Source organism: Poeciliopsis prolifica, unplaced genomic scaffold (genome assembly GCF_027474105.1).
Source record: "Poeciliopsis prolifica strain line A6 unplaced genomic scaffold, Auburn_PproV2 SCAFFOLD018, whole genome shotgun sequence".
Lineage (NCBI taxonomy): Eukaryota > Metazoa > Chordata > Actinopteri > Cyprinodontiformes > Poeciliidae > Poeciliopsis > Poeciliopsis prolifica.
Window position 1 is genome coordinate 7,599,714 of NW_026562393.1, and position 27,699 is coordinate 7,627,412.

A 27,699-nucleotide genomic window follows, 5' to 3' on the forward strand; every position below is an offset into this window, starting at 1 on the left:
GTACCGATAAAGTTTTGGAAATAACTCTGTGCAGCAGCAATGGCGGCTCCCATGACTTGGAGGAGGCTGGTGCACTCGGTATACTCCCCGGCCATCGCCGGGGTTTTTAGCCGGATATCTGACCGGTTCTTCCGCGCCCAGGACAGAAGGAGAGGGTAAGAGTCGCAGCTGACAGCCTCAGACCCAAACGCTTGGATAAAACTGCGTTTTATCAGACTGAACAGTCTTTCCGTTTAGCAATGCTTGCTAACTGTGATGGGTTCATTATCGGACGCATGTAGTTCAGTGCCGCTGTTTTGAAGAAGCTCTTTAAAAATTCAGCAGGAGAATAGTTGCTTTTTAGACTTACGTGTGTTCATCGGGAAAATCTCCAGAAAAGCCGTCGGGAAAGCCTCTTTCTGGACTCTTAAAACCGCAGCTAACCTTGACAGAAAGTTGCTGTTAACTGAAGTAGCCGTTACTCAACCGTCCGTCAGGTTACAGAAAGCGCACACCTTCATCTACACCACAGGTATGAGGCACCTGATCTCTCTTTCCAGTTCCTCCCATTGACAGTTCAGGTCTATTAATAAACGTTCAGCAGGTCTAGTGACTTCTCAAAATGACGCATCCAGGTTTTCCTCGAAGTTAATCATTTATTTACAGAATGTGAACAACCTAATCTTGAACGTTTTATTGTCTGTTTTTACTGGAAAAATCAAATTCGGGGGTTGGAGGTGCTGCAATTCACCCATTGTTAATCATTTTCTTTACGGCCTTCTGGTTCTGGTCCGCTCTGCATCCCCAGAACCAGAACCAAACGAGGAGAAGCAGCTTTCAGCATCTATGCACCACAAATTTGGAACAAACTTCCAGAAAACTGTAAAACAGTTTGAAACACTGACTTCCTTTAAATCTCGACTAAAAACCCACCTGTTTAGAGTTGAATTTAAAATGTAAGCAACCATAAATTTAATGCTGGAACTTGACATAATGTCATGTTTTTATTGTTGATTCTATGTTGCATGACTTCGTGTTTGTTATAATGTGAAGCACTTTGAAATGCCTTGCTGCTGTACAAATAAAATTTGATTTGATTTTACCTGGAGAAAAAAAAACTGCTGAAGCAGACTTCCACTTAAAATGTAAATGCATTTTACTGGGATGAACCAACACACAGCTAGCCCACTGTTGAGAAGTGACAAGGAACATAAAATCCCAACTCTATGAGTTGGGAACTATGAGTGCCCCATATACCTTAACAACTAGTTGTTGGGTTACAAGAGTTGGGATTCCAGTGAGCTGGTGAACAAAATTTTGTAGATATCTGTAAAGTGGAGTGTGTATTTTTGTCTAATTATAATTTAATCTATGAAAACCTTTGAGATCTATTAATGGAAATGTAATGAACTAACCTAATGATTCAATTTAACTTAAGTCAAAGAAATTTAATGTCGTAAATCATATCAACCAAGGTTCTTCAATCCTTGGTTTGAAGGTTAAAATAAGAATTTGATATCTGTGTTTGTTATTGTAGTATCACAAAGTGGATGCTCAAGGTTTTACATTCTTTCTGTTCAAGTTGATAAGATAACTTGCAGTGTAACAAACTGAGGTTAGTTTGATAATTACTTGAGTAATTACTATACAGATCTGCTAACCTATAGTCAGCTCCTTTACAGATGTGCCCCATATACCTTAACAACTAGTTTCAAAATAAGAAGAAAGGTTCTAATAATCATAACAAACTGTGTTTATATTATATATAAATATACATTTCTGGCAAAGAGCACCCACTGCAGTCCTCATTCTACACAGCAGATGCTGCAGCGGAGAAAAACCTGCCTGTATTCAACAATTGGAAGCAAAAGAAGAATCAAGAACAAATGCGTTTCTGTTTTACAGCTTGAACTACATTTTGACCTTAAACGTGTTATTTTTCAGGTTTTTAGCATTTTGCAATGCAGATTCCCTCTAATTATATTCAGCTTTACCCTTCCTTTGAGCTCTTTCAGGGTTGTCTTGTTTGGTGTGTGAATCTTGTACTGGAGGTGGAAAGTTACAAAAGTGGAAATCTGAACAAGCGGCCAAAATGGCAGCCCACGTGCCGCCTACAGAAGGTCACTGGAATTCTTCCTGTCCCTAGGTGTACTTCACTGGGACAGAAAGAGCAGGGTTAAAGTCCTCACAATGGTGATGAAAGATCTTTGATTCTCATTCTTCAAAACTTGAGAAATTTGTTAAAATAAGAATTTATCATTCTTATTAATGAGGGAAAAAGTAGAAGCATTCTTTCAGCCAACTGACCAGGAGTTCACAGCAGTGGAAGAAAACATAAAAATGTCATTCAAAGAACTTTAAATTGTAGGAAATTGTATGATCCAACCAGTTGGAGAAATATCTGGTCTAGCACTTTCTGTTGCATCTTATTTGAAAGACTTTACACCTCAGGGTCAGTAGGAGTGAACATTTTGTGATCTTGAAACATCGTTTTTTATGAAGAACTGTCCGTTTTGTCCGGTGTTAAAAGTAAATCGTAAAGGACAGCCTGAACGACTTGCAGTATTTGGATAATTGGTCCAGCTCTTACAACCTTAACCCTGATTATGCTTGTCAATCAGTCAGAAGTGCTGCCTAGAAAACCGTTTGCTTTATGCTCACCTCCATAAACGAGAGAACCTCGGCAAAAACAGAAGTTTAAAAAATGTCATACATAACTGCAGTGAGGCTAGAATTGGTTTCATTCTGGGATCTTAAAGAAATGTTTTTCTTGTGCATTTGAAACTGTGAATGACAAACAGTTCAAGAAACAAAAAGGCTCTGTATGTAGACAAAATATGTTTTATTTTATGATCCAGACAGCAGTCAAATGCAAACTCTGGGGAATAGAAACATTGCAAAGACACTGACTGCCACACAAATCTTATACGATGTCTATATTTTCTCTGGCATTGTAACCGATCAGGAGATGGTGAGAACTGATTTGGGATGCCCAGTAGCTCTCTTGGTTTAGTTGTTTCTCTCTGTACCAAGGACATCTTGAATCTTAGCTTTACTTTTTCTTATTTCTTCACTAAATCACTAAAATAAAACTGAGGGATAAGATTAGGAAATATATAGGCCGCAGCCATGATTAGAGCATGTCTTATATCTTTAGAGGTTAAGGACAGGAATTTTCATTGTGCCTCTCTTATCTGTCTTAGCATGTTGAGGCTGTGCCAAAGAACAAATATATAAAACTTGGTGCAGCAAAAATGTGTGCCTCGTTTCAGATTTATTCACACCTAAATGCTTCTGATCATTCAATAAATGTTAATATCAGTTAAAACCAAATGTAGTTTTCAAATTAATAGTAATTTTATTAAGATGGAAAAAAACTGACCAAATGGATTTGGACCATTGTGAAAATACATTTCCTTCCACTGTTCATTAATGGATTTATGGTGATTTTTGTTCATTCTTTGGAAAGCTGAGTTCAGTGTCACAAGCCACACTTATGCCTCACGACACCCTTAATAAATTAATTTTATTGACTTTGAAATCTGTCTGAATGAAATAGACTATCATACTCAAAGAAAAACAGCAAATTAGAAGAAATAAAGTCATTGACATAAATTAATTTGGACAGGGTTACAAGAGTTGGGATTCCAGTGAGCTGCATTGAGAGCCAGTATCAACAAGTGGAGAAAACTGGGAATGGTAGTGAGCTTCCTCAGGAGTGGCTAACCTGACAAAATCAGTCCAAAACAACTCATCCAGGAGGTCACATAAAAACCTCACTTCCCTCATTTAAGGTTTAAGATTCAACAGTAAGAAAGAGATTGGGGGAAAAAAAATGTTAGTCTCAAGCAGGACGTCTCGGTTCTCACCGAGAAGGACCTCGGTGCAAGTTGTACTTGTTCTCACCTAAAAATGCTTGGAATGACTGACAAGCATTGACGACTGCTGGTGATTCAGCCAACTTGTTCCAACTGTTCAACATTTTTGTGCCATTCGCTTCCTTGATCTTGTTCAAGTTTCTCAAAAGGAAGCAGTTGGGTTTGCCATCACCAGTTGCCTTTTCTTTGTTTCATTGTTGAAACAAAGAAAAGGCAACTCATATTTCCTCATATCTGTGATGCTTTTGCACAGCAATACAAGCAGTACAAGATCAAAGTTTCTTTAATTTTCAACAAGCATAAAAATGTGGGACTGTAGGGTGAAGTTACAACAATTTGAAGTAAGTATTTTCTGATGGCAAATTGAAGATGCACCAGTCAGTTGGTTAGTGATTTATATTTGCCCTCTGATCAGCCCTGATTAGTGATGAGCAGGTCAAATGCTAAAAAGAACTTTAAATTTAGCAAAGTGAAGAACTCCCTTCTGGTTGTGCAAAAGCAGATTAATAAAATCCACGAACGAACTGTTAAAAAAATGAATAAACAGTTGTCTCTGCATTCAAAACGTACTCGAAATTAAATAGTATTTTAAATGTTTTCACATTGATGCATTTCTTTGGAATATTGCATTTGTTTTTATATTTTTTCTTTGCAGTCAAAATCACCAATTATGTGGTACTGATTTACAAATATATCAAGTCTTAGATATGATGGCAAATGTGACATTTTTGTTGCCTCGCCATGTCGATCACAAACTATAGCGTGACTATAGCTTAAGAAGCCGTGTAGTACAAGTAAAAAGAACTGCCACCTACAGGTGGCCACTTAAACCAAATGGTTTTGAGAATTTTTACAATAAGATTAGAATAAACTCACAATTATGCTGAAGTGCAAAAAAAGAAAAGAAAAGTGAATATCTGTTGATGCAAATATTTTCGCAATCGTTGCCAAATGACAGTTGTAATTTGGCAACATATTGATGAAAAATGAATGAATAAGCACATATATGTTGTGTTGAAGGTTTTCTTTATGTCTCCACCTACATAAAAAGCTGCGTTGGGCCGTATTTGGCCTTCGGGTATTGAGCTCGACACGTGTTTTTAAAGAATGATCTCGTATTTCTTTTTTGATAGAAAACAAAACCAGCTACGTACTAGGTGTTTTCCACTCATTTCCTCCTATTTCTTTCTCATTATTGTTCTTTTGGTCAACCACAATAGCCATCCCCTGTGAAAGATCAGATTAAATGACGTGTTAACAATAGGAAGTTAGATGTAATAAACAAAGAATTAAAGTAAGAAATCTTATCTACAGGGTCTTTGTTTATTCGTTTTGTTGCGAGTCATTCGAGTAATCAGTTTAGCTGATCCATAGATATAACTAACTAAAAATAAAACCAGCTGAATGGATTCAATGAAATCTGTTGGACAGAACTCGGATGTAGATCCTTTAACGATGTCAGATCACCTGAGATGAATAAGTTAGCCCTGCATGCTGATAATGAGCATGCAGGAGTTTTTAACTCGCATGCTTTTTATCAGCAGAAATGTGGCACAGTGACATACCAGAATAAATGGCTCATTGTATTTACTGGATGAAACCATCTTAAAATTGTTATTGGAGGCATTCAGCGTAAATGGAAGTTATTGTCATTCTGAGAAACGTGGCGCTTATTCAGAAAAAGATGCCAAAGGCAACTTTACGTGAATGACTATATTTTCTGTCAGTGATGGCGGAGTACAAAGTGATCTAATTATCTCCCTCATCACACCGCCTTATCTTTACAACTTACTGAAAGAAGGCTCGACATCTCCTGCCTCAGTGACATAACCCGGTGTACTCTCATTTTATAACTTTTCCACTGCTGTAAAAACAAGATAATTCAGTGCATTTTACACTGACATGAGGAAGTAATTATTTTTTTTGGTTTCGTTTTATGACTTGGTGTTTAAAATTGGGAAAGTCTCTCTGCCTCTCTGCAGTTTAACAACTTAAGTGTTTGTCCTGAGTAGGTTTTAGTTGCAAATGCCAAGCAGGAATGCTATGAGGGAACTAGTGAGAGAGATATACCCTCCTCTTCCAGTTTAACACTCGCTGGTGAAAAGCTGGATGTATGCAGGTGTTGCATGTCTTTTTTGCACATCAGTATATTTTCTCTTAGCCCTTCTGGAACTGGGCTCCCACAACTGTGATTGAACGAAGAAGATTATGAGTGTATTTTAAGCTTTGAGTTAGTGTTGCACAGTAAATAAGATAAATTCGTCACTAAATCGTTCTGGTCGCCATGATGGACGTCAGAAGTGAGGCGTGGAAGTATTGAACAGAGCTTCTTAACTTGTTTTCTCTTTCTGTTTTTGCCAGTTTCTTTATGGCTTCTTCTTGTTTGAGTCAATATATTTTGTTTGTGAACGTAACACATCTGGGTGGAGCTCATAGACGGTGACGAGATGCCAGCCACTTTTTTCCATACATGCTAGGCTACATGATGAAGCAGTGTTGTCTCCACGGTTACTCATGGTTAGACGTGTAGCTTCTCCATAAAGCAATGTTTGATGTCTTTTTAATTATACTTAACTATAAAGTATATGAACGCCAATCTTACCTTGTAAAAAGTTGCAAATTACACTGAGGGCTGATTGACGGCTGTTAAACATCTCGGCCGTATCTTTCCTCATTAAAAATTGTACAATAAAATGATAAGTTTGTCTGTTTGTGCAGCGCACAGCAACCTATGACCATTTATAAAGTGAAATCAACTAATATTAGACTACCGGCTGTCTGTTTTTGACTTGCTTTAGATTGTTTTTGAAGTATGCGAGACGGTACCATTTCTGTTGGCCCACTGGGATTTAATTCTTGCTTCAAAAAATGACCCGATGAGGTGGTGTATAGAGGATATGCCATACATTATTAAAACAAGTCAAAATCCTTGTACTTCTGTGTGGTTATTTTCCGTAGATCAGCCATGTTGCTGCTGGCTCCACTGCTTGCTCAAGCCGAGCCAGCGCCACGCCACGTTTCCAGGCCCACCGGGTCAGCCGGAGCTCAGGGCTCAGACGGCCTCTGCAGCCACTTCCGCTGGATGGCGGAGCAAGTACCCGCCTTCCGGGTGCCGGGAGCCCACATCCAGATCCTGACGTCACCAGACCAATTTTACCAGGCAATGAAGGTTTGTGTTATTTGCTGTTCCCTTTGATTAATAACACATTTTAAGACGGCTTTGGAAGTCAAAACTATTTAAGAAATCTCTGATTAGAGGTCAGTGCTGTTAGTTATCTTTTTACTGTCAACACTTTGCAATCCTTATCTGTCCCAAATAAAAATGAAACGAGAACATTTACACATTCTGATGCTTTGGCAGCTCCATTCAAGGCTGATACCCTGATACAAGGATGTTTAAAATGTGCTAAATGGTTTCTGAAATCCACAATAGTTCAATAAAAATGCAAAGATAGATCTACTGGGGTCACTGGGTGAGAAGCATAGGTACAACTGGAGAGATAACCAGTTCATCACAGGACAAAATAAGACAAGCAACCATGCAGGTTGCGTGGTTGCTTGTCTGGCATGATCTCTAATCGCTCATACCAGTTTAGAGACAGCAATGACCTAATAGTCATGTATTTGAGCTGGGAGAACCCACTCATGCATTCAGCTTTTATTAAAATTTTTATATCGATGCAGAAAGAACCCAGGCAATTAAAAAAAGAATTAAATACTTTATTAGTCCCAGTGGGAAATTAAATGCTGTAAGTCAACCTGTTAAAGTTCTTATAAATAGAGATGCCTGAGGACGGGAAGACCATAAACTTTATTTTTACGTAATAAGTAGAAATATAAAATCTTGAGCTTTTAGAAATTAGATTTTTTTTGGAAGGCAAAGCTTAATTTTGTAGATATCATTTTTTCTACTTCTGTTTCCGATTATATAAAGAGAAAACTAAAATTAAGCACATTTTTTCCAGTCATTATGTGGGCTGCGCGTGGAATTTCTTGTTTTCTTAATCTAAATTAGGTTTTTGTTTGAAAAGTCTGAGAACCACTAATCTGGAGTAAAACTGAGCACCTGACACGAAAATGGTTGCAAACGTCTTGCAATTGCTGGACTTTATCACAATTTGCTTGGAGAGTCTAGCAAGAAAAAAAAACAAAAAACGGTGCAATGTGCAATCATTCAAAAAATTTCACAGATCTAATAACTCTGAGTTTTTATAGTTGATCTTTATCTCATCCAGTTTATGAGAAACACTGACATTATTTATCTGGATAATCTTTATCTAAGGGTATGATGCATTGTTTGTATTCGGTGAGTATTATGATTACAGAACCTTGACATGTTTCAACTGACAAATGAGCTGTGCAAAAATTCAAATGGCAAGGGTTGTGAAATGCCTTTCCTTTTACCAAAATTACCCTCCTACCAGTAATGTGGGTGAGTGTAGTTTACAGTACAGCCACTCCCACAAATAATTTAATAATAGGTGGGTTTCATGTGACTTGTAGTTGGTCATATTTATGGCATCTTTTGGCACGATTTCCAAATTGCGCTTTTGTAAAGCGTCACCAGCTTTTTTTCAAGTCAGAAAAATTCCTGTGGTCAAAGCAGGTTTTAAAACAAACAAAAGCAACAACATTTATCAGTACCAGTGACATACATGCAATTAAAAACAATGTAGTTTATAGAATGAAGTCATTTCGATATTTGAATTATTTATCTTAAAGATTATTCATCTTAAAGATTATACTCCAGATCCTTTAATTCTAGGATTTGCACAACTCTCTGCGCTACATAACAGACATGAAGCTGAGTTTGACACAGGCTTTTGTTCAGTATTGAGAACCTGCCAAAGTATCATGATGATTCATTTGGAGCTTCTTTTTTTTTCTTTCTTTTTCAGTGACGTTCTTAAAATGTCAGAACAACATTTAGTTTTTATTTTTAGCTTTGTTTTTTTCTGCTAAATTTGGTCATTTCCTTGCAGCTGCAAAGGTCTCCTGATTTTCAGTTCTGAACAGAGCTTATGCATATTTGAATTTTTAGACTTTTATTTACGAAAACAATTTATATTTTGGACCAGGACATGGTGTTTAATTAAAATACTCAAATCATCTCGACCTTCCGGTGCTATTTTATGACAGCCAGACCGTCTTGGTCTTGATAATTCCTGTTTACTCACCTTGTTTCTGCTGCCAAAAATTTTCAATATTTTCTGCAAACTAAAAACTTGGAATAATTAAATGGATGCATGTGAGTGTGCAGTTTGTTTAAAACATTGCTCTGCACAATCAACCTTCACACTGCTTTTGCTACTTTCTGTATGGCAAACTATGAAGTCAAAATGTTACTAAGTTTGCACATTAACAGCAAAATGATATATAAATAAAAACAGTAAGCTTCATCTTGTTTTATGTATTGCAAGTTTATTGTGTTTCTGCTATGGTATTTGTTCACTGATGATGTACAATGATTCATCAAAACCAAGCAATAAAAAGAGCAATAAAATAATACATCATTAAGCAATACAAACACAATGCATACAATCATGTGGGGTAAACAGAACCAACAATGCAGTAAAGTCATTCCATAAAGACACAATAATAAAATGCAATAATAAAAACTCATTGGGTCATTAACAAGACTTAAAGGTTTCTACTATCTTAGCAGTGGTTATGTAAACAAATACTATTCCAGAGTAAGAAGCATATGTAGTGAAAACAGCACAAGTGCTGATATAAGCAGTTGTATAACTGCCAAAATCTTTATTTATGTTGAATGAGAGGTTTATTAAATAAATGATTCTATTCATCAACTTCTGTTGGAATCGATTTTAAGATTTTCCAGAATCTTAAAATCCACTTATGACACATCCTCGTTCACTTAATAGTTTCCGTCTTCTTTCCGTTAAGGCCCGCATCAGAAGCGCACAAAGGCGGGTGGTGATGGCGTCCTTGTATCTGGGAACGGGACAGCTGGAGCAGGAACTGGTGAGGAAGAGCGTTTTGTTTCTTAAATATGCTTCCTTCGTTCGGGGCAGGTGAGAACAAAGCTGTAACAGCAGGAGAGTGAGCCAAATGACTGGTCAGAGATGCCAGAAAATATGAGTCAGACTTCTCCTCCAAGAATACCGCAGTGTGTTTTCTTCAGGTTGAAAAGCGAAGTTCAGGCCAGAACTACAAGGAATGACCCCAAAATGCAAGGGTTTATGGGTATGGGAGAGCAGCGCTGGCGTGTGAGGGCTTGCTGTTTTTCATGCTTGGAAAGCCTAGCATAACAACATGAAACCAAAGCAAACCACAGTCTGGACCGGTGCTCATATTCAGCTGTTTTTTTTGTGTGTTTAGGTTTTTTTTTTTAAATGACCAGTAATGGAGACGTAGGCAGAGGCCAAAATGCTCAATCACAGCTAAAAGCACTGAGATCAGCTGCTAAACTCTGTAGCTCCACAGGATGTTGGATTACTAGAAATGTGAGTCAGAAAGGTGCAGTGAGGCTGTATCATTTTTTTCCTCTTTTTAAGCTCTGGGGTTTTGTTTTAAAAATGGATGAAACAAACTTAATCCAATCCAGTGTGAAGGTTCAGGCCCAGTCTGTGGTTAGGGCTGAAGAATGCAAAGTGCAGGTGTTGTTTTAGTGTAAAACCTGGACATAGGAACACAAGAGATCCTGACAGTCACACCTGAAATGTGTATTTACTTTAGTGGTGCGGCCCGAAATGACAGTAATCCGATAATTGAAAGCAAGGCGTGCTTATCTTGCAGAAGCAAAATTTAATGTTTCTTTAAGACACTTTACACAAGACGTGAAGAGAAATTCTCGTGACCAGGAAGATGTTCTTTTAGCCCAGCCAGTAATCAGAGAAGAAGAAAAAAACGGCTAGTTTAAGTTTTCAAAATAATAATTATAAGAGAGTTTATTTTTCTAGTCTTTGCTCTGTTTGGATGATGTATAAGAAGTGAAGAATTTATTACTTCTACTAACAATAATTACATAATTTTAGCTTCGTTATTAAAAAACATGTTCCATATCTATCTCCCATTAAGGTGGACTGCATGGAGGAAGCGCTCCAATATGCAAAAGAAAACCGTCGCTCTCCTGACCTCAAAGTCTCCGTGCTACTAGACTACACTCGGGGATCAAGAGGTTGGTCTCCATTAGATCCCTGTGCTGTCATTTGGCCCAGATTGCTGTGCTCACCATGTTTCATGTGCAGGTCAGATTAACTCCAGGACAATGCTGCTGCCTCTGCTGCAGCGCTTCGCCTCTCAGATGCGAGTATCTTTATACCACACTCCAGACCTGAGAGGCCTGCTGCGTCTCCTGGTCCCGCAGCGCTTCAACGAGACCATTGGAGTCCAGCACATCAAAGTTTACCTGTTTGACGACAGCGTCATCATCAGCGGGTACGTAGAGTTTGATTCAAGAGGTGTGGAAAGATGGACAAGGGCCTCGAAAATGTAAACGTCTCCAGCTGCAGTTTGAGATCAGGAAGTGAGGATTAAATCTCTTAAATGAAACTTTGGGCAGGTTTTTGGTAGACCTAATTGTTGGACTCTCATTTCTCTGATTGACTAAACACCAGGATACTTCAAAAGCAGTGAATGGAAGAAGCTAAAAGTCTCCCATTTTTACATATAATCAGTTTGTGAAGGTTTGACGCTGTCTATATCTATCTACGGTTATTTTTCTGACAGCGACATGTTTTGGCTGTAAAAAACAAAAAGACTGGTACTTCAATTTTCATTGGCTCAGACACAGGGAAAAAAACATCAAGTCACAGCTGATTTTTATGCTGAAGAAACTTTTGGAGTTTGGCTCTTTTATGTAAACCACATATTTTCTAACCTTAGAGACTTTTTGTTCCTGAAACATTGCCTCAATAATCAAACATTTACCCACTTTTCCTGTGCAAAGGATCTTTGGTAAAAGTGCCCTCACAGTGTCTGGTTGCCACAGAGCAGCCAGACATTCATTGAACATTAAAAATGTATATATATAAAAAAAATCTTATTTTTGTTTAAAGCAATAATTAGAGTAGAGATTACAAATGGTATGTCATTGTCCACAGATGGTAGAGCCTTAATTAAATATCTGCTTTGAAAACAAACGGAAAGCAGATTGTAATGTATTTGTTTCAAATTTCCTGCCGCTAAGTTTTTACATATGACTTTTTAAATCAAAGTGAAGAATGATTATTGTGTATATTTACTCAAAGCACACAGCAGGTGTTTCCACTGCTTGGAAATGTTTTCAGGGCACGTTCTGTCATCTGCAGAGAAAATGTAAATCATGGGTGTGCTCTAAAGCTGGGGACTGCGGTGGTGTTGTGGTTTTCACTCCATTTCAGATCAAAACAGACAAACCCATATATCATGCTAGAGAAGGAAGTTTTTCCTGCAGTACCTTGTGAACGCCTTGAACGTTTGTCATTAGCGTCGTACAGCAGCAACTTATCTCTAATCGGTTTGTCTTGGCTGCGCTAGACATCCTTCACACCCATAAACTCCGCTCTGCTCTGAAACATGGTCTTGTCAGTTTTAAATTCACATCGAGGCTTCCCACTGGGATCTATTAATCTCATTGTTTGAAAATATTATTGCTACATTTTGGTTTCGCTTGAAAACTGAGAACGCTGAGTGGACTCCAAAGCACATTTAAGCACTTAAGACAACGGGCGCAATCTGTCTTGGCTTTGGTTCATTTCCTTCCTGCAATTACAATAGGTTACACGAAACTGCAGGTTAAACTGAGTCAACAAACCATTTTCAGTTACTGATATTTAAAGATTTCTTTCAAGACATCTGCTGGTAAATGACACTTCATGCTCCTGAAGCAACACTTATCAAAGGTTTTTCATTAACTTGTTTAGTTTTTTCTCTAGAAAACATAAACTTTTTTTTGTTTTTTGCCTCTTTTTTGTACGGTCTTTGGCTTTTAGAAGAAGTTTGGAGCATTTTCATAGCATAACATTTGCCTGACAGAAATATCTATAATATGTAGAGTAAAAACTTTGGTTTGAACTTTAAATAAAGTATCTGAAAGTTGATACATAGGTAATGTTAACAAAGCAAAAGTAAGGATCACTTACTTTTCAATTCAGTTCAGCACTCATCCTAACACACACTAAGATCCTGCAGCAACAAATCCTCCCATATCATGACCCTTCTACCACCGTGCTTAGCAGCTTTTATCGATTGTTTTGCATTTTCACCTAATTTGCTTCCGTACATTGTGGCTACACTAGGGATTTCCAATCTGCGTCTCTGGAGCTAACTAATGTTTTTAAACATAGATATAATAAGAAATGCAGGTTTCTACTTATTTTTTCCCCTGTGCTAATATTACCACAATATTATATTATTGAAATTAAAAAGAGAACACCGTCTTTTTACTTATTTTCATAGTAAGTTCCTTCTTTTTGCGAAACAATGAAGGGGAAAAAGTCATAACGGCGTGACTTAAAGTAAATCAGAGAAAATGTTAACTGAAACTCGTGACTGTAACTGATATTTATTATTTGTTGTTGAGAAGTTATCTGTCACAGTTTACACTCCATATCTTATTGAGTTTGTTTCCTCTATGATGAAATTTAAGCCGCTCTGACCTACATATTAAATATACATTTAGTAGTTGATTCATTTACTTCAAGTTGAAATTAAAATGGAAAGAATCACACAGTTTCACATAAAGGCAAATAAATGTATATTTTTTTAACGTCCATTGTTATTTTATTTAGCAATAAATAAAATGTCACATGACATGACTATTTCTATCCCTAAAAGTCTTAACTGCAGTAACCGTGTCTCAGAACAACAATGTAGTTGTTCTGGGTAGGATGAGCCGTAGGCGTCCTCCAGGGGTAAATAAAGTGCAGGAATGTGGATAATGACTTTCAGGTTGTTGCTCACGCCAGCAGCAGAAAGGCAAAGCTACACGATGCCTTAATGTTGAAGATCATGAAAAGACAGTTAGGCAAAGGAATGAACTCGTCAGGCTTGTTTGGAAGGACTGTCGGGAAAGCTCTATGTAAAAAGGAAAAAAAAACATTCATGCATACCTTAAGTACAAACTTACTTTTGTCTTTTGTAACAACACAATACTATTTGAAATTTCACCACGATGCTCAGCATTGAGAAACGCCTTTTACAAGCTGAAGTACGGTGGAGGAAGACTCTTGTTTTGGGTCTCGGTTTGCAGCCACAGAACCTGTTGTTCAAATCCAGACCTCGAAGTCCCGTGTCCTGCAGCTTCTAGATACGACTCTATTTAAACACACCCGAGTCAAACAATGAGGTGACTTGCTGGTTATATTAATATTCTGATAAATTAATTTGTAGAATCGTGAATTCAAACTGTTTTTGTCTTCAAATTGTGTTGCTGGAAAAGTCTAACAACTTTGTGCTGGAATTTTGCTGTCTAAAAAGTAAATAAACATTGATTAAGCCACAAACAGTGCAAAAGTTTTGTAGTTTTGTTACGGGTAACTGACCCATATCTTGTTTATTTGCTGTGATTGTGCATGAAATGAGAAAAATACGTCAAAGCATCCCGTAATACAGAACTTTGTGCTCGTCTCTCGGCTGTTTTTCAGGGCCAACCTGAGCGACTCGTACTTCACCAACAGGCAGGACCGCTACGTGCTCCTGGAGAACTGCGGGGAGGTGGCGGACTTCTTCTCCGACCTGGTGGAGGCCGTGGGCGACGTCTCCTTGCAGCTGCAGCCGGACAACTCGGTCACCGTGCAGGAAGGCATGGTGCACCCCTACAAAGGTAGAAACCGGACACGCACAGACGCACGCTGTTTTGACAACGTGTGACACTCGGCGCTCGGCTGCGGCGCGGCGCTCGGCACCGGCGGCTGACGGGTTTGGCTAATGGAGCTTGAAAGCTTAGACAGGCGAGGAGATGCTGGTCAGCGAGGAGGACAGAGAGAGCTCTTGCGGTTTGTTAGCCACGCAGCCGGATGTGAAAATGTCAGATTTCTATTCACACACACGCGCACACATTCATATAGCTTGTGTCTGTAACTGGAGCACAGCCTGCCAGGATGTTCGTTTAAAGGATGAATGACATCATGTCTGCAGGATTAGGCTGCAGAAACGGACACCAGGAATAGAGATGTGATGTCACAGTGTTGCTGGAAGAAGATATGGACAGTAGTGGGAACTGATATAAACACGCACACACCACAGCCATTTGTACTGGATGACTTGGAAGATTTGCAATGAATTAGAAACAATGACGGATCCTGATGCAGAGCGGCAGCAGACAGCTTGGAGACAGAAGATTACTCATTCAAACCAAATTACAAAACACGCCTTCACACTCACCTTTTGGAGGCGTCTCACACGATAAGCTGACTCACATCAAACTGCTTCATTTCTATGCTTTCCCATAAACAGAGTTTTTATTGAGGATTTTTTTTTGTTTTTTTCCCAAAGACTACAGCACAATGAAAAAATGCGTTTTAAATCCGGCGGAAATTAAAGAATTGTGCAATATGGTCATTTTTAAATGATTAAAGAATTTGATTCTAAGGTTTTCCTAACTTTTATTTAACCCTAGAGATTATTTTACACCTCATGTATGATTATGTAGCTCCAGTACAGTAAAAATAAAGCAGAAAATATGTATTTTTTGGTGAAAAGTGATTGTTGCTGTGGTTAAAAAAACACACACACACACTTCTGGGGGAAAAAAAGATGAGTTTATGAGTTCTTGCAAAAAAAAAAGCTGCAAATGTATATATGAAGTCTTAAAAGACTTCACACTATGGCCACATGTAGGTAAATAAACCTTTATTTTATTTTATTTTTTTTATTTTAGCATATTAGCACAACTGTCTGCTTCACCTCACAGTCACTTGGACTTTATTACATTTTGTCACCACAAACCGTAATGTGGTTCATTCTGATTCAGAGTGATGGAGCAGCACATAATTATGAAATGGAAAGAAAATTATTCATAGTTATAAACATAGTTTGCAAAAATTTTTACAAAATCTGAAAAGTGTGGCATGCCCCCCCCCATGAGTCAAAACACGATGGAACTTCATAGTAATAGGAGCTACAACTAAATGTCTCAGTCAACTTTGCATATCTGGAAGCAAAAAATTTGTACTAGTTTTGCAAAATATGTCTAAATTTTGCATCATATTTGTTGTGTTTATTGTGAGGCCAGTATCGTATCGTTTATCGTGATGCATATCTTATCATGATAGTGTCACTATAAAGTCCACTTAATTCCAGTTAAGTCCAAAAACTGTCCTTTTTATTTATGCTGCTTTGTGGAGTGTTTGTTCATTAAAAGTGAATAAATAAATATCAATGAATTTTGAAAATATTTTTAGTTTCACTAACTGTGTGTGTTTGTGACACAAATCACACTTCTTTATGTGATTGGTGTCGTAAAGAAGTGGATTACAAATGGTTATGTTTCTCAAGAGCAGCATTTGTGTTTGTCTACTTGCTGTGACACCCAGTCAGGGCCATACAGTTGCCTTAAAAAGAAGTAATACATTTTTCTTTTTGTTCCAATATTACCTCAGAATATCATGATGAGATTTTAAGTCCACTTGCCCCTTTCATTTTAGGTAGACTGCATCGTTTTGGAACATTTTCAGTTGAGCTGCAGTCTTTCTATTTTCAGACGATGGGTTGAAGAGTCCTCTGAGAGACGTTCAAAGCTAGGAAAGTTTCTTTTATAAGCTAACCCTACTATAAACCTCTTCACAGACCTGCATTCCTTGGTCTTCAACAGCCCAGCTGCTTTTTTTATTCAGCATTTAAATGCAAACAAGTGAGGTCTGCTCACCAATTAAGTGCGCTTCAAAGACAGTTGGATGGAGTGTGTTTTACATACGGATATAAAACGGCTGAACACAAGTGGACTTTTTGTTGTTCTGTCACACAAAACCCCAATGAAATATGTTTGTGAAAAAGTTCAGGAGGTGATAATATTTTTGCGAGGCGTTGTATTTCCATTTTCCTCTCCATATTTTACCCACGACTCACCACTGCCATAAAAGTAACAAATCCTTGACCAGAACGCCGCGACCCCGAGGTCGTTCTGACCCCTTCTCCCTCTTCACATCAATCTGTGTCTCCATTGTGACCAGGAAACCGGGAGGACTTCTCGGCGGCGGCGAGGAAGCGCATCATGGAGGTCATGAGCTCGGCCCGCGTGAGACAGCAGCAGCAGCCGCGGCGCCGCTCCAGAGAGGAAGAGGCCAGGAGCGGGGAAGAGGAGGACACCTGGGTGTTCCCCCTGGTCCAGATGAAACCTCTGGGCATCCAGATGGACGAGCAGGTCACACAGGTGAGCCTCTTCTGTTCTGGTTCATGTGTTTACACAGCTGGGTCTCCTCGCATGTCGGGGGGAGAAGATGAAAGCGGCCGTGTTTGTAAGTCGTCCATCTTCTGCGTCTCCCCGGCGTTCCAGCGGCTGCTGACAGACGCCGGGCCGGACTCTACTGTGTTTCTAACATCGGGTTACTTCAACCTGACCCGGGCTTACATGCGGCTGGTGCTGGAGACCGGAGCCAGCTACCGCATCCTTACCGCCTCCCCGGAGGTCAACGGGTTCTTCGGGGCCAAAGGCATCGCCGGAGCGATTCCTGCAGCGTACATCCACATCGCCAGGCAGTTTTACAACCGAGTGTGCCAGCTGGGCCAGCAGGAGAGGGTCCATCTGCACGAGTACCACCGGTCGCAGTGGACGTTCCACGCTAAAGGTTGGTGAGGTTCAAAGGTCAATCTAAGGCCTCAAAATGTATTTAGCTCCATCAGAGAGCATCCATGATGAAGGGAGGTTCACAGAGTCTTTGGTCTGAACAATATTTATTGTTTAATTGAGCTTTTTAGTTTTTGAAGATTTAGTTTTAGGAAAATCTGGATTTTTTTCTTTTGGGCTTCCATAGGACGATCCAGTCAGCCATCTTGTTTGACAAGCGTGTGAAGTATTATTTTTTCCTTTTTAGCTAAGATTTTAAATATTTTAAATGTAAGAAAAATCATACTGTTACTATACTACAGTTATAGTATTACTATAATAGTCATACTACAATAACGTCAAACTAATGCGAGAACAAAAGTGTTATTACCAGAATAAAGTCAAAATATAGGAGGATGAAGTAATAATTTTATCTGAACTCCAACACAAAAAATAACAAAAACTTAAATGAGGAATGTTAAGCATTTTGTGAAGTTATACTTTGGTATCGGTTTTCCAGATAAGAGAATAATTCATCTTTAAACACGTAAAAACACCAAATTATTTTCAGCAGCAGGATTTTGAAACAATTGACCAAAAAACTGAGTCTATTTTGAAGAAAGAACAACACAGAGGTACAAACGTCACATCTCGATAACTTTTGAAGCTTTTTTACAACTTTTTTCTCGTAATTTAGAGACATTCTTCTGGTAAAATAGTGTCTTTATTCTTCCAATATTACGACTTTATTCTCGTAACTAATTGCATGTTTCGACTGTTTCTTAGCCTTTTAACATCTTTTCTTCCTGTTTTATTCTGCATTTACCTTCATCCATCTTTGCAGCAAATCTCACTGTCTTCCCTGTTCCTGCTAAAAAAACAGCATCCCCACATCATGATAATGCCACCGCCGTGTTTCAGCAAGTCGGTTTTCCTTCAAGCATTAAGTTCAGTTTGTACCGTTTTCTGGATGTCTGCAGACATCCAGAAAATGAATGTGGTTCTATGGTCATGGAACCATAGACCGTTCCATGGTTGAAGCGGTCTATGGCTGTGAGTGAACTGTGTGCAAACATCAGGGTGACTCTGTGTATTGGAGAAGCTCGTAAATGTCGGAGAACTCCAGGAAATTTTTATTATCAGCACCTCCCCACAGACAGTAAATATTACAATCTGAACTGCTGATATTACTCTCGGTATCATTAGTTAGTTCTTTTAATTTCACTAAAGCAGATATTCCAAGTAAACTTAACAACTCAAAGATAATTAGAGGTCAAGTTGACTGATATAATGTCATAAAACAAGGATAACAAAAAAAGATAAATAGATATTAAGTCAGTAAAGGGTTACATTAGGGGGGAAATATAAAAACATGAAGTCTTTTGCTTTTTGTAGTGGTTCCACTGGTTTTCTTTACACATTGAGTCTTTAATTGTAATGGGATAAAATTAAACATTTCATCATCTCAATTTTAGTCCTTAAAATGCATTAAATATGTCCAGATTTTCCGTGTTCGCTCGTACATTTTATTGAAGTCCTTTGCTTTTTCATTTACTCTTTGCTTTCTCTACATGTATGAAGTAAAATTTATTTACTTATATTTTTTTTGTGTTCTATTTTATTTTTTTAAAGAACTGTTGGTTCTCGTGGTTCTGTGTTGGAGTCCTGACTGAGGAATTATTTTTTATTGCAACGTTTGGCTCTTCATGCATGGTGGCAGTTTGCCTGAAATCTCTGAACTACCGACAGAGATCTGCTCAAGAAGCAGACTATTGTTTTGTTTTCAAACATTTTCATTTCTGTCTGCACTACCGGGAGAATGTTTTTAATATTAAAAAAAGATCATTAATCCCAAAGGGAGGATAACTAACATCTGTTCTAATAGAGTTTTGGCTTCAATAAGTAGCTTATTAACAGGCTGTTTGCAACTTTAACGTCAGCATGACACCAACAATTTGTTCACACAGAGCTGGAGAATCAAGACGTTTTGAGAAGGATGTATTAAACTTTCTCAAGTAAGTAGAAATTATTAAGTCAGTTTAGCTTATTTTTCATAAATTATCAAAGTCTCAACGTTACCATTACATAAATTTTTGCAATACTCTACATTTATTGTTAGAGATGTGAAAATAAACCTTGAAATAAGTGCTGTTCATTTTGGATTTTATTTCTTAAATAATATACTCAAAGTAAAGGCGGGAGATTATTTTGCTGCAGTACTACATTATTTTAGTCAGAGGAGTATTTTGGTATGTATGAAGTATTTTTACTTTGTTACATAGTATCTCAAACTCTTTCTTGAGTAAAATATCTGGACTTTCTACTCTCTGAGTAACTTCACTGAGTGATTAATAAACTTGTTTTAACCAAACCTTCACCAGACACACCAACAGTGTTGATCAGTTGCTGAGTGCTTGAGTAGATTTTTTTTTACTGGAGTAAGAAGATATTAAATTAGTGATACTCTTAGTTGAGTACAAGTTTTACTTTTTGAATAGCTAATTTCCATGTAGTGTGGAGGGTTTTTGTACATTTTCTTCTCTTTTAGGGTTTTTTTCCTTTCTGTTTGTGATATTTTATCATTTGTTTTCCGTTAGCTGCTCCTGTTAGCAGTCGACCTCCTTTCTGCCGTTTCTCCTGTATTGTAATGATTCCCTGGAGAACTGGCAGAGCAGCTGAGGCTCTTTTTGGTATGAATCCATTAGTCAGACCCTTATCCTTTCTCTTTGCTTTTATTTTTCCTTGGCAGCACAGCCTTTTAAAATGAAGTAGGTAACCGTTTATGATTAATGCGGGCGTGTGGGCCTGTTAAATGATACGTTGTCACAGCTTCGGGGTAATTGTGCAAAATGGCGTTTTTCCTCGAACAGCGTTGCATGATTCCAGGTTTGCTTGGTGCCAGAAAAGTGCAGAAACAATGGGATTTCTTCATTTCTGGTGTTGTGCAAGGGCCGTAAATGAGCCGTTCTCTATATGAAGCGGCCCATTAAGAATGATGGGCTCTGCTGTTTTTCTTGTGGTTGTGATGGTATGTAGGTTGAGGCAGGAATCTTGTACACTCACTCTGTTGTAGCCTCAGGACAAAGATGCACACTCACTCACTCTGTCTCTCATATTTTGAGGTTTTGGATCAACGCTGGGGATTTCTTCTCGTGCTTCCTCTTAGTTGTGGTTTCAGTCTGCTGAATCCGGCTCTCTGAAACTTTACTGACCCCCCTCGCCCCGCCATCTTCTTCACAGGTCTGTGGTATTACCTCCAGGGGCAGGGCAGGCCTTGCCTCACTCTAATTGGCTCCCCCAATTTCGGATACCGCTCGGTTCACCGCGACCTGGAGGCCCAGATCGCCATAGTGACGGAGAACGAAGCCCTTCAGAGCCAGCTGCAGGAGGTCTGCTCGTCACGATGATGATGATGATGATGAATGGCTGCGTGGCACGGCGCTCACCTACCTCACCTGTGTTCTGACCCGGCAGGAGCAGGAGACGCTGTACCGCCGCTCTACCGAGGTTTCCGACTCCACGTTCCAGCAGCCCAATCGCTACGTCAAGCTGTGGGTCAAGCTGGTCACTCCCCTCATCAAGAACTTCTTCTGAGATCCAAAAGGTTCAAACCAAAACACACAAACACTTTTTACATACCATGAAACCTGAAAGCATTAATATGTAAAAGGGAAAGTGTGATGTAGCATCGACTCTTTTGAGTGTTGCTTCATGTTATTCCTGCACCATAAACATACCTGGAGTGTTGCTTTTATTCTTTCCCCTTTGCACTGCTGGCAACCAGTCAGCTGTGCAAAACGCTGAGGTGGACCTAGCTCCGCCTTTGAGGCGCAGCTCCTCCTCAGAGCAGCCGACCCCCACTCAGCTCCTTCAGACTAGCCAGCAGCAAGTAGCAAACAGCTGGTGGAGCTGCGCATCTGCTGAGCTCATTAAATGAGATACTTCCCTGCGAAACTCTGGAAAAATGTTGTTAAAAGGTTAAAAGTCATGTTGTGATGACTTCTTGAAGGAGGAGTTTCAGAAAGAGCAAGAGTTTTTAAACAGAGGCCCAATTAAATTACAAAGTCATGATATTTATTTGTACATATATGAATATATATAGTATTTTTAGAACAACTGAGGGTAACAGTTACTTGATTGTGCTATAAAACGACACTGTGTGCCTGGAAAACACATAAACGGCATGATTTTATTAGATTGGCATCAAAGCCACGCAATTCGATTAGGCGTGCTAAGACACATGAACATCTTAAAGCTGCAGGACAACGGTCTTCAAAAACTGGAGTTCTCCTGACTGTAATTGTCCTTACAGTATAACAGCTTTTCCTTCCACTAAACTTTCTCTATATTGACTTTCAAACAAACGGCATCAGCCAGTTTCCAAACCAGTGATGATTTCGGGTTTGTTCTTCTCCCTGTGAGCCGTCAGCTGGCGGTCTGCTGGATAACTGCCGAGTCAGCCGTCTTCCTGGATTCTAGTCATTCTGGACTCGGCACATTAGTCAGGCCCTCCACTTCTTTCCCCGTGCAGGAAACACGGGGAGGGGAGGAGGGACTGTGGAGTTATAGAAACATGGAAAATTTTAAAATTATGCAATTAGTTCAGTAGAAACAACAAATTCAGGTTTTTCCTGAAATCAAAGTGCCACATAAAGACGAGCAGGGATCTCAAATTAGAAACTACTTCTGGTGTTGTAAAAGGTGAAACTGCAGTAAAACGTCTGCTTCTAATCAAGTTGTTGTTTCTTTCAAAATAAGAGCGTTTACAACACTCTACTGTCAGAAAGTCGCAGCTTCGGGTCACAAACAAACAATCTAAAGTGTTTTTACTTCAGGGTGAGAGCTGTAAACAGGTCTATTAAAGTGGATGTACTCTTTGCCTATTGTTTTGACCTTTGAACTCTTCTAAAATTCAGATTTGGACATTAACACATAAAGTTAGAGAACCACAATATGCAATATTCCAACTGGGTAATGAAATTTCCATAGCTAATTGCTTGGAATATTTTATTCTGCATTCACTTTTTAAACTGAGTTACTGAACTAAATGAACTTTGCATCAATATTTTGCTTTCCTTTTTTCATTCTAGCATTTTTTTCCTCCACTTCTTTCCCCTCAAATTGCCCATTCTTGCAGTGTAAACAGGATGCACCCATCAACATTTTGTGCACATACAGTAAAACAAGCTGCGGGTTCTTTGAAATTCCTGCAGTCATTGTGGCGATTCCCGTCCTCCTCTTCCCAGAACCACCACAGGGAGAGCGGGGACAGCGGGTCGGCTCATTCACTGCCGCCGTGAAGCCAAGTGAGTCAGAGCGGCGTTACGGCGATGATTCGACACTCTGGTCCGACTTTGGCGAGGCGACCTCGCTGGGGTCATTAGGAGTAAACGGAGAGGTCGAGCCGCATTTCTCCCGCCGCTCCAGCTGAAGGACGAGCCGTCAGCTGCAGGGCGAGAGAAAGACGCTTAGTTTCTGAGAACAGGAAGTGTCTCTCAGGCTGGAAACTGACGGTAAATGGGTGGTGTCTTATCACTACCTGGACAGAGAGAGAGAGAGAAAAATCTGAGTCATCAGCTGCCAGAAAGAAACAGTTTAAAATAGATCATCTTTCTGCCCTGAAGCGTAACAAATACGCACGCATTGAATCCCTGCAAGGAGTGGATTTAGTTCTGCAAAACTGCAGAAGCTTTGAGTCGTGTCACAGGATCAGTGTAAAACTTTGTTATAAGAATCCTGACAGATGAGAAAATATCAGAGGAAATAAATCTTTCAGTTTCAGCTTTTGCTGAACAATATCTGTGTCATAAAGTGGCTGTAAAATGGAAGGTTTCTGACCTTTAACCTGTGCAGTTCAATGAAAACAAGCTAAACTCTGAGTTAAGTAAGGCTGCGTAAGATCGTACTCTGATAACTGGGAGGGTTTTTCTGACAGTTTCTCAGCAGATTCATGGTCTGCAGAAAGATTCAAAACCATTCAGTGTGTCGAACCGTATCAGGAGTTATGAAACATTTTACAGAGTTAGACCTACTGCAACAGGAGGCCCCTCACCGTAACTAAGTCTCAGAAATTATCGCGATCAACAATAATATTGTTGTTTTGAGGCCTTTTTCCAGTGATACATTGATATTGACATAATAATGACAGTTTGTCGTCTGAACCAGATTCCAAGAATTCAAAATAAAACACAAAAACGATAAATGTAAATAAAAACCAGTTAAAACCGAAACCATAAATAAAAGGAATCATATAATCTCTGTCGTCCAAATTTCTTCTCAAAAAACATTGATCATCAGAATGGAAACTATCGAGCTCGTTTTCATTGATCATGTGATTAACTGCTTCTTGCAACTCAACATGAATCAATAACTTTCACAAAGAACATCTTTCTTAATCTTGCTACATTGTTCAAAGAAAACATTAAAAATCTCCCTAATCCATGCTGGTAAATGTAATCTGAGGAAACAAAGATACTCATAGTGAAGCATGGTGATGGCAGCATCATGCTTTGAGGTCTGCTTTCTATAGAGGTGAATTATGAAAACTTTCTGTCAGTTTTAGTTTAAACCCAACAGAAGTATTTTACTTTAAGTTTTTCCCCCTTAAAAAAAAAAGTTCTGAAATCCTTTAGTCGTGTCTGCTTTCACATGGAAAAACAAAACAACCTTTGCTTCTCAACAGGAGTGTAAATAATTTTATATCCATTACAAATGTGGGAAAAGATGGAGAAAATTAAATGACCTCACTAATCTTTAAAACTTTCCGAAGCAGCCGATCAGGCTGGGTGTAGCCCGGTCTTAAACGTGTTTCTGTGGAGGACACATAAAACCCAAAATAGTTCACGCTTTTATATAAACGTCATAAAACCGAATCAAGTCATAAATTTGGCTGATATAATTAAAGCAGGCCAATCGAGAGGCATTAAGTCTCTCCTGAGCGATCAGCTGTTTCATGTAAAGACCCAGAAGTTTGGGGGGTTGTGGGATTCGTCCAGCCGCTGATAAATAGTTTTTGTGAGTTAACGTGATTTGTGTGCGAATCGGAGTGTTTCTGAATTGCATTAGGAGCTCCTGTCTGCAGCTTCATTTAATATCTGCAGGTAATTTAGAGACGTGCGGCTCTAACCGGAAACCACAGCCATGTCTCCAACTCCTTCACACGAGAAAAAAATCTAATAAAATCTAATTTCTGACTTTGAATTCAAACAGTTTAAGAGTTAAGAACAGTAAATCTGATCCAGTTGCTGATTTTTATTGTGATGTTTCTCTCTCTCATCTCCTGAAGAACTTGTTTTTGTTCTTTTTTGTTTTGCTCTGAGTTCAGTTGGAGGTTCCTTTATTTTGATTTTCTTTTGTTTTCTTTGTTTCCTTCTGGCATGAGATCCACTTCACTTCCAGTACGTCCTCTATTTTTATTTTCCCGAAAGAAGAGGGCAAAACAAAAGCCGTCCTCTCTCCAACAATAGCCTCGCCTGCGGAGGGTGTGAAGAGATCTTATCTGCAGCTCGCTTCGTCTATTGTTGGGAAGGAGCGACAGCAGCCTCTCCGGTTCGGCCGCGTTCACATACAGCCACCGAGGTCCAGTAGGGATCCAGATCCGCCGGCGTTTGTTTGTTTGCGGCCGCCCTCTAGTGGCGAAATGTTGGCACTTCAGGAGGGAACTTAACATGAGGTCAAGGGTTCATCTCAGTACGTTGTAATAAAATCCGTGAGTTCATTTGTTTCAGTGACAAAAAGCTTATTCTATTTTCTCAAAACAAATATAGTATATTATAAAAATGGCCAGTGCTCTTTTGCAATGCAATGTCTAATTTTGCTGACGTAAATTTTCCTAAACTCCCTAGTAATCAATGTTGCTGATTCACAGCTTTTTGCCACATTTTTTTTCTTCCACTCAATTTTCTGTTAATATTCTCGGATAAAGTAGCACACAAAAAATGTATTAAATGAATTGATAGGATGATAAATTAAAATTCAGTCAATTTCTACTTTGATAATTATTTTTTGAAAGGCAAGTTTGTTTACAGGCTATAATTTATGTTTTCAGTTGAGTGTGGTTTTTATGTCTGTTTTGTTTGTTTATGCTCAGTTGTTTGTTTTTTCTTTTTGGGAGGCTGAAGGTTATTTAAAATATCTTCCAGTTCCAGTATTAAATGCTCCTTACACAATTAAAGTAAAGAACAAGCCAGTGATTCTGCCATTGACGTTATATTTGTTGTGTTTTGTAAATAGCATAAAAAAATGTTTGGAATATATAATTCTGTGTGAAATTATTCCGTTTGTTTCCTATTTTGCGTTGAATTACAGAAGCAAGTGAACTTTTCAATGAGATTTTAATTTATTCAGAGCACCTTGAGGCTTTAATGTGATTTTTTTTTAAATGCCATTAAATAAAAACGTGGTGTTCCTGAAAAGTCATCTGAAGATGATTTTATCTAGTTTTTTTTAATTATTATTATTATTTCTTTAAATTTGGGATTTTCCAAGACAGAAATGACTATTTCAAAAGTTACAGACTTGAAATAAGTTTATAACTTTCATTAGAAGCATGCATAAAAAATATTTTGAAATGCATTAAACATGCATTCTTTTTTGATAAATCATAAAGTTTGTGATGACGTAATGAGAGAATTTGAGGCTTTCTCATCCATCTTTGCTCATGATTCCAGAGTTTCCCCTCGATGCTCATGATCCTCTGAATGTTTCTCTGTCGTCTGCAGGTGGTTGTTTTATTTCGGTTTGGACTCGAGCCGCGGTCCTGCAGAAGGCGTTTCCCCCGCTGTCACAGGAAGTGACTCACGCACAGGAGCGGACGTACGATGGACTCAGAGGGGAAACCCTCTTCCATTTTTACATTTACCTCCGCCGTCATAAAAATCTGGATTCCTCCATTTGCACTGACTAGAAACGTTTCAAACGGAGAAAGTTACTGATCGTCTGTCCATGTAGTCGCGTTGCGTGCTTTTGGGCTGGACAGAGACGTGAACGTCTGCGGCGTAATGAAGGCTGTGACGGTAAGCAGACGGGTGTGGTGAAGCGCTGCAGCCCCCGGGGAGCTTTAATAACAGCTCTCACGGTTTGTTTACGGCTCTGCCCACCGATACGTGTACAGTTCTGTGTTATGTTTGTAAATTAAAGGATCTGCTCAGTTTTTAAAGCGACTCAAAAATGTTTGTGTGCTTTTGTGGGGAATGGATTTGAAGATGAAGCTGCAAAAAGAGAAAATCTCACCAAGTTGTTTGTGTCACATATTTGATCACAAATAAAACTCACAAGTAACGTTCCAGCAAAATATAAGAGCTTCTTTTAAGTCAATTTCTCAACATTAATTAAAAAAAATACAAGTTTCAGTGGCAGATAATCTCACTGATAGAGCAACATTTTTCCATTTTATAAGTGAAATAATCTGATACTGAATTTAGCATTTTAAGGTGATTTTCATAACCTTTGTTTTGCTCATTTTACCAAAACAGTTTCAGCTAAAGACACAATAGTTTAATAAACTCCAAAAATAGGACAGGAAAAGATTTTTCCTTGGGTAATTTTAAATTGATGGTATCTAATAGTTGCTGCTGGTTCCCAACATCTTGATGCTTTCTGGAAAAACCTCCCTCATCCTTCCTGCTCTGTAAACAAAAGTTTGTCTCCCAGCCTGAACTGACAGCAGAGGTGAGTAGAGAGCCAAAAACTTCATCCCAGCTGCAGCTGCTGAAGAAATTAAGAGGGACTAAGATTAAAAAAGCGTCAGTGAAAACATTATTTAATATTTAAAGAATCCATAATCAGATGGACCAAATATAAAGTTATGTGCAAATGTTGGTATTTTACAAAATATATAAAAATAAATATATTGCAGATTTAGAAATTAGGTATGTTAATGTGGATTATCTAAAAATTATGTAATTTATATATATTGAAATATCAATTTGGAAAATTTATATATTTGTCAATTTTTCCAAATTGCTTTCTTTCCATTTAAAACTTATCGAACTAATAAAAGTGCAGGTCTGTCTGGTGAAGTTACTCACTTTTTACTCAACAGCAGTAAATTTATAATAAAACAGGCTGTATAGCAAGATACTCCGAAAAGCATTTTTGTCCCCAAATTGTTCCTGCAGTACATGCAACAAGTAA

General features: G+C 38.6%; 1 protein-coding gene across 2 annotated transcripts; it reads left to right on the plus strand.

Moving 5' to 3' along the window:
- LOC129367927 (CDP-diacylglycerol--glycerol-3-phosphate 3-phosphatidyltransferase, mitochondrial) lies at positions 1-26,722 on the plus strand. 2 transcript variants are annotated; one of them, XM_055042626.1, is made up of 11 exons: positions 1-155; positions 6,816-7,026; positions 9,765-9,842; positions 10,899-10,998; positions 11,069-11,258; positions 14,447-14,625; positions 16,973-17,172; positions 17,296-17,587; positions 20,806-20,954; positions 21,040-21,169; positions 26,286-26,722. In XM_055042626.1, exons 1-10 carry the CDS (start codon positions 40-42, stop codon positions 21,157-21,159), a joined length of 1,635 nt encoding a protein of 544 aa, XP_054898601.1. In that variant the 5' UTR covers positions 1-39; the 3' UTR covers positions 21,160-21,169; positions 26,286-26,722. The 2 variants fall into 2 exon arrangements, with proteins under 2 accessions (XP_054898601.1, XP_054898602.1); XM_055042627.1 differs by lacking the exon at positions 1-155 and adding an exon at positions 380-511.
- The last annotated feature ends 977 nt before the right edge of the window (positions 26,723-27,699 follow it).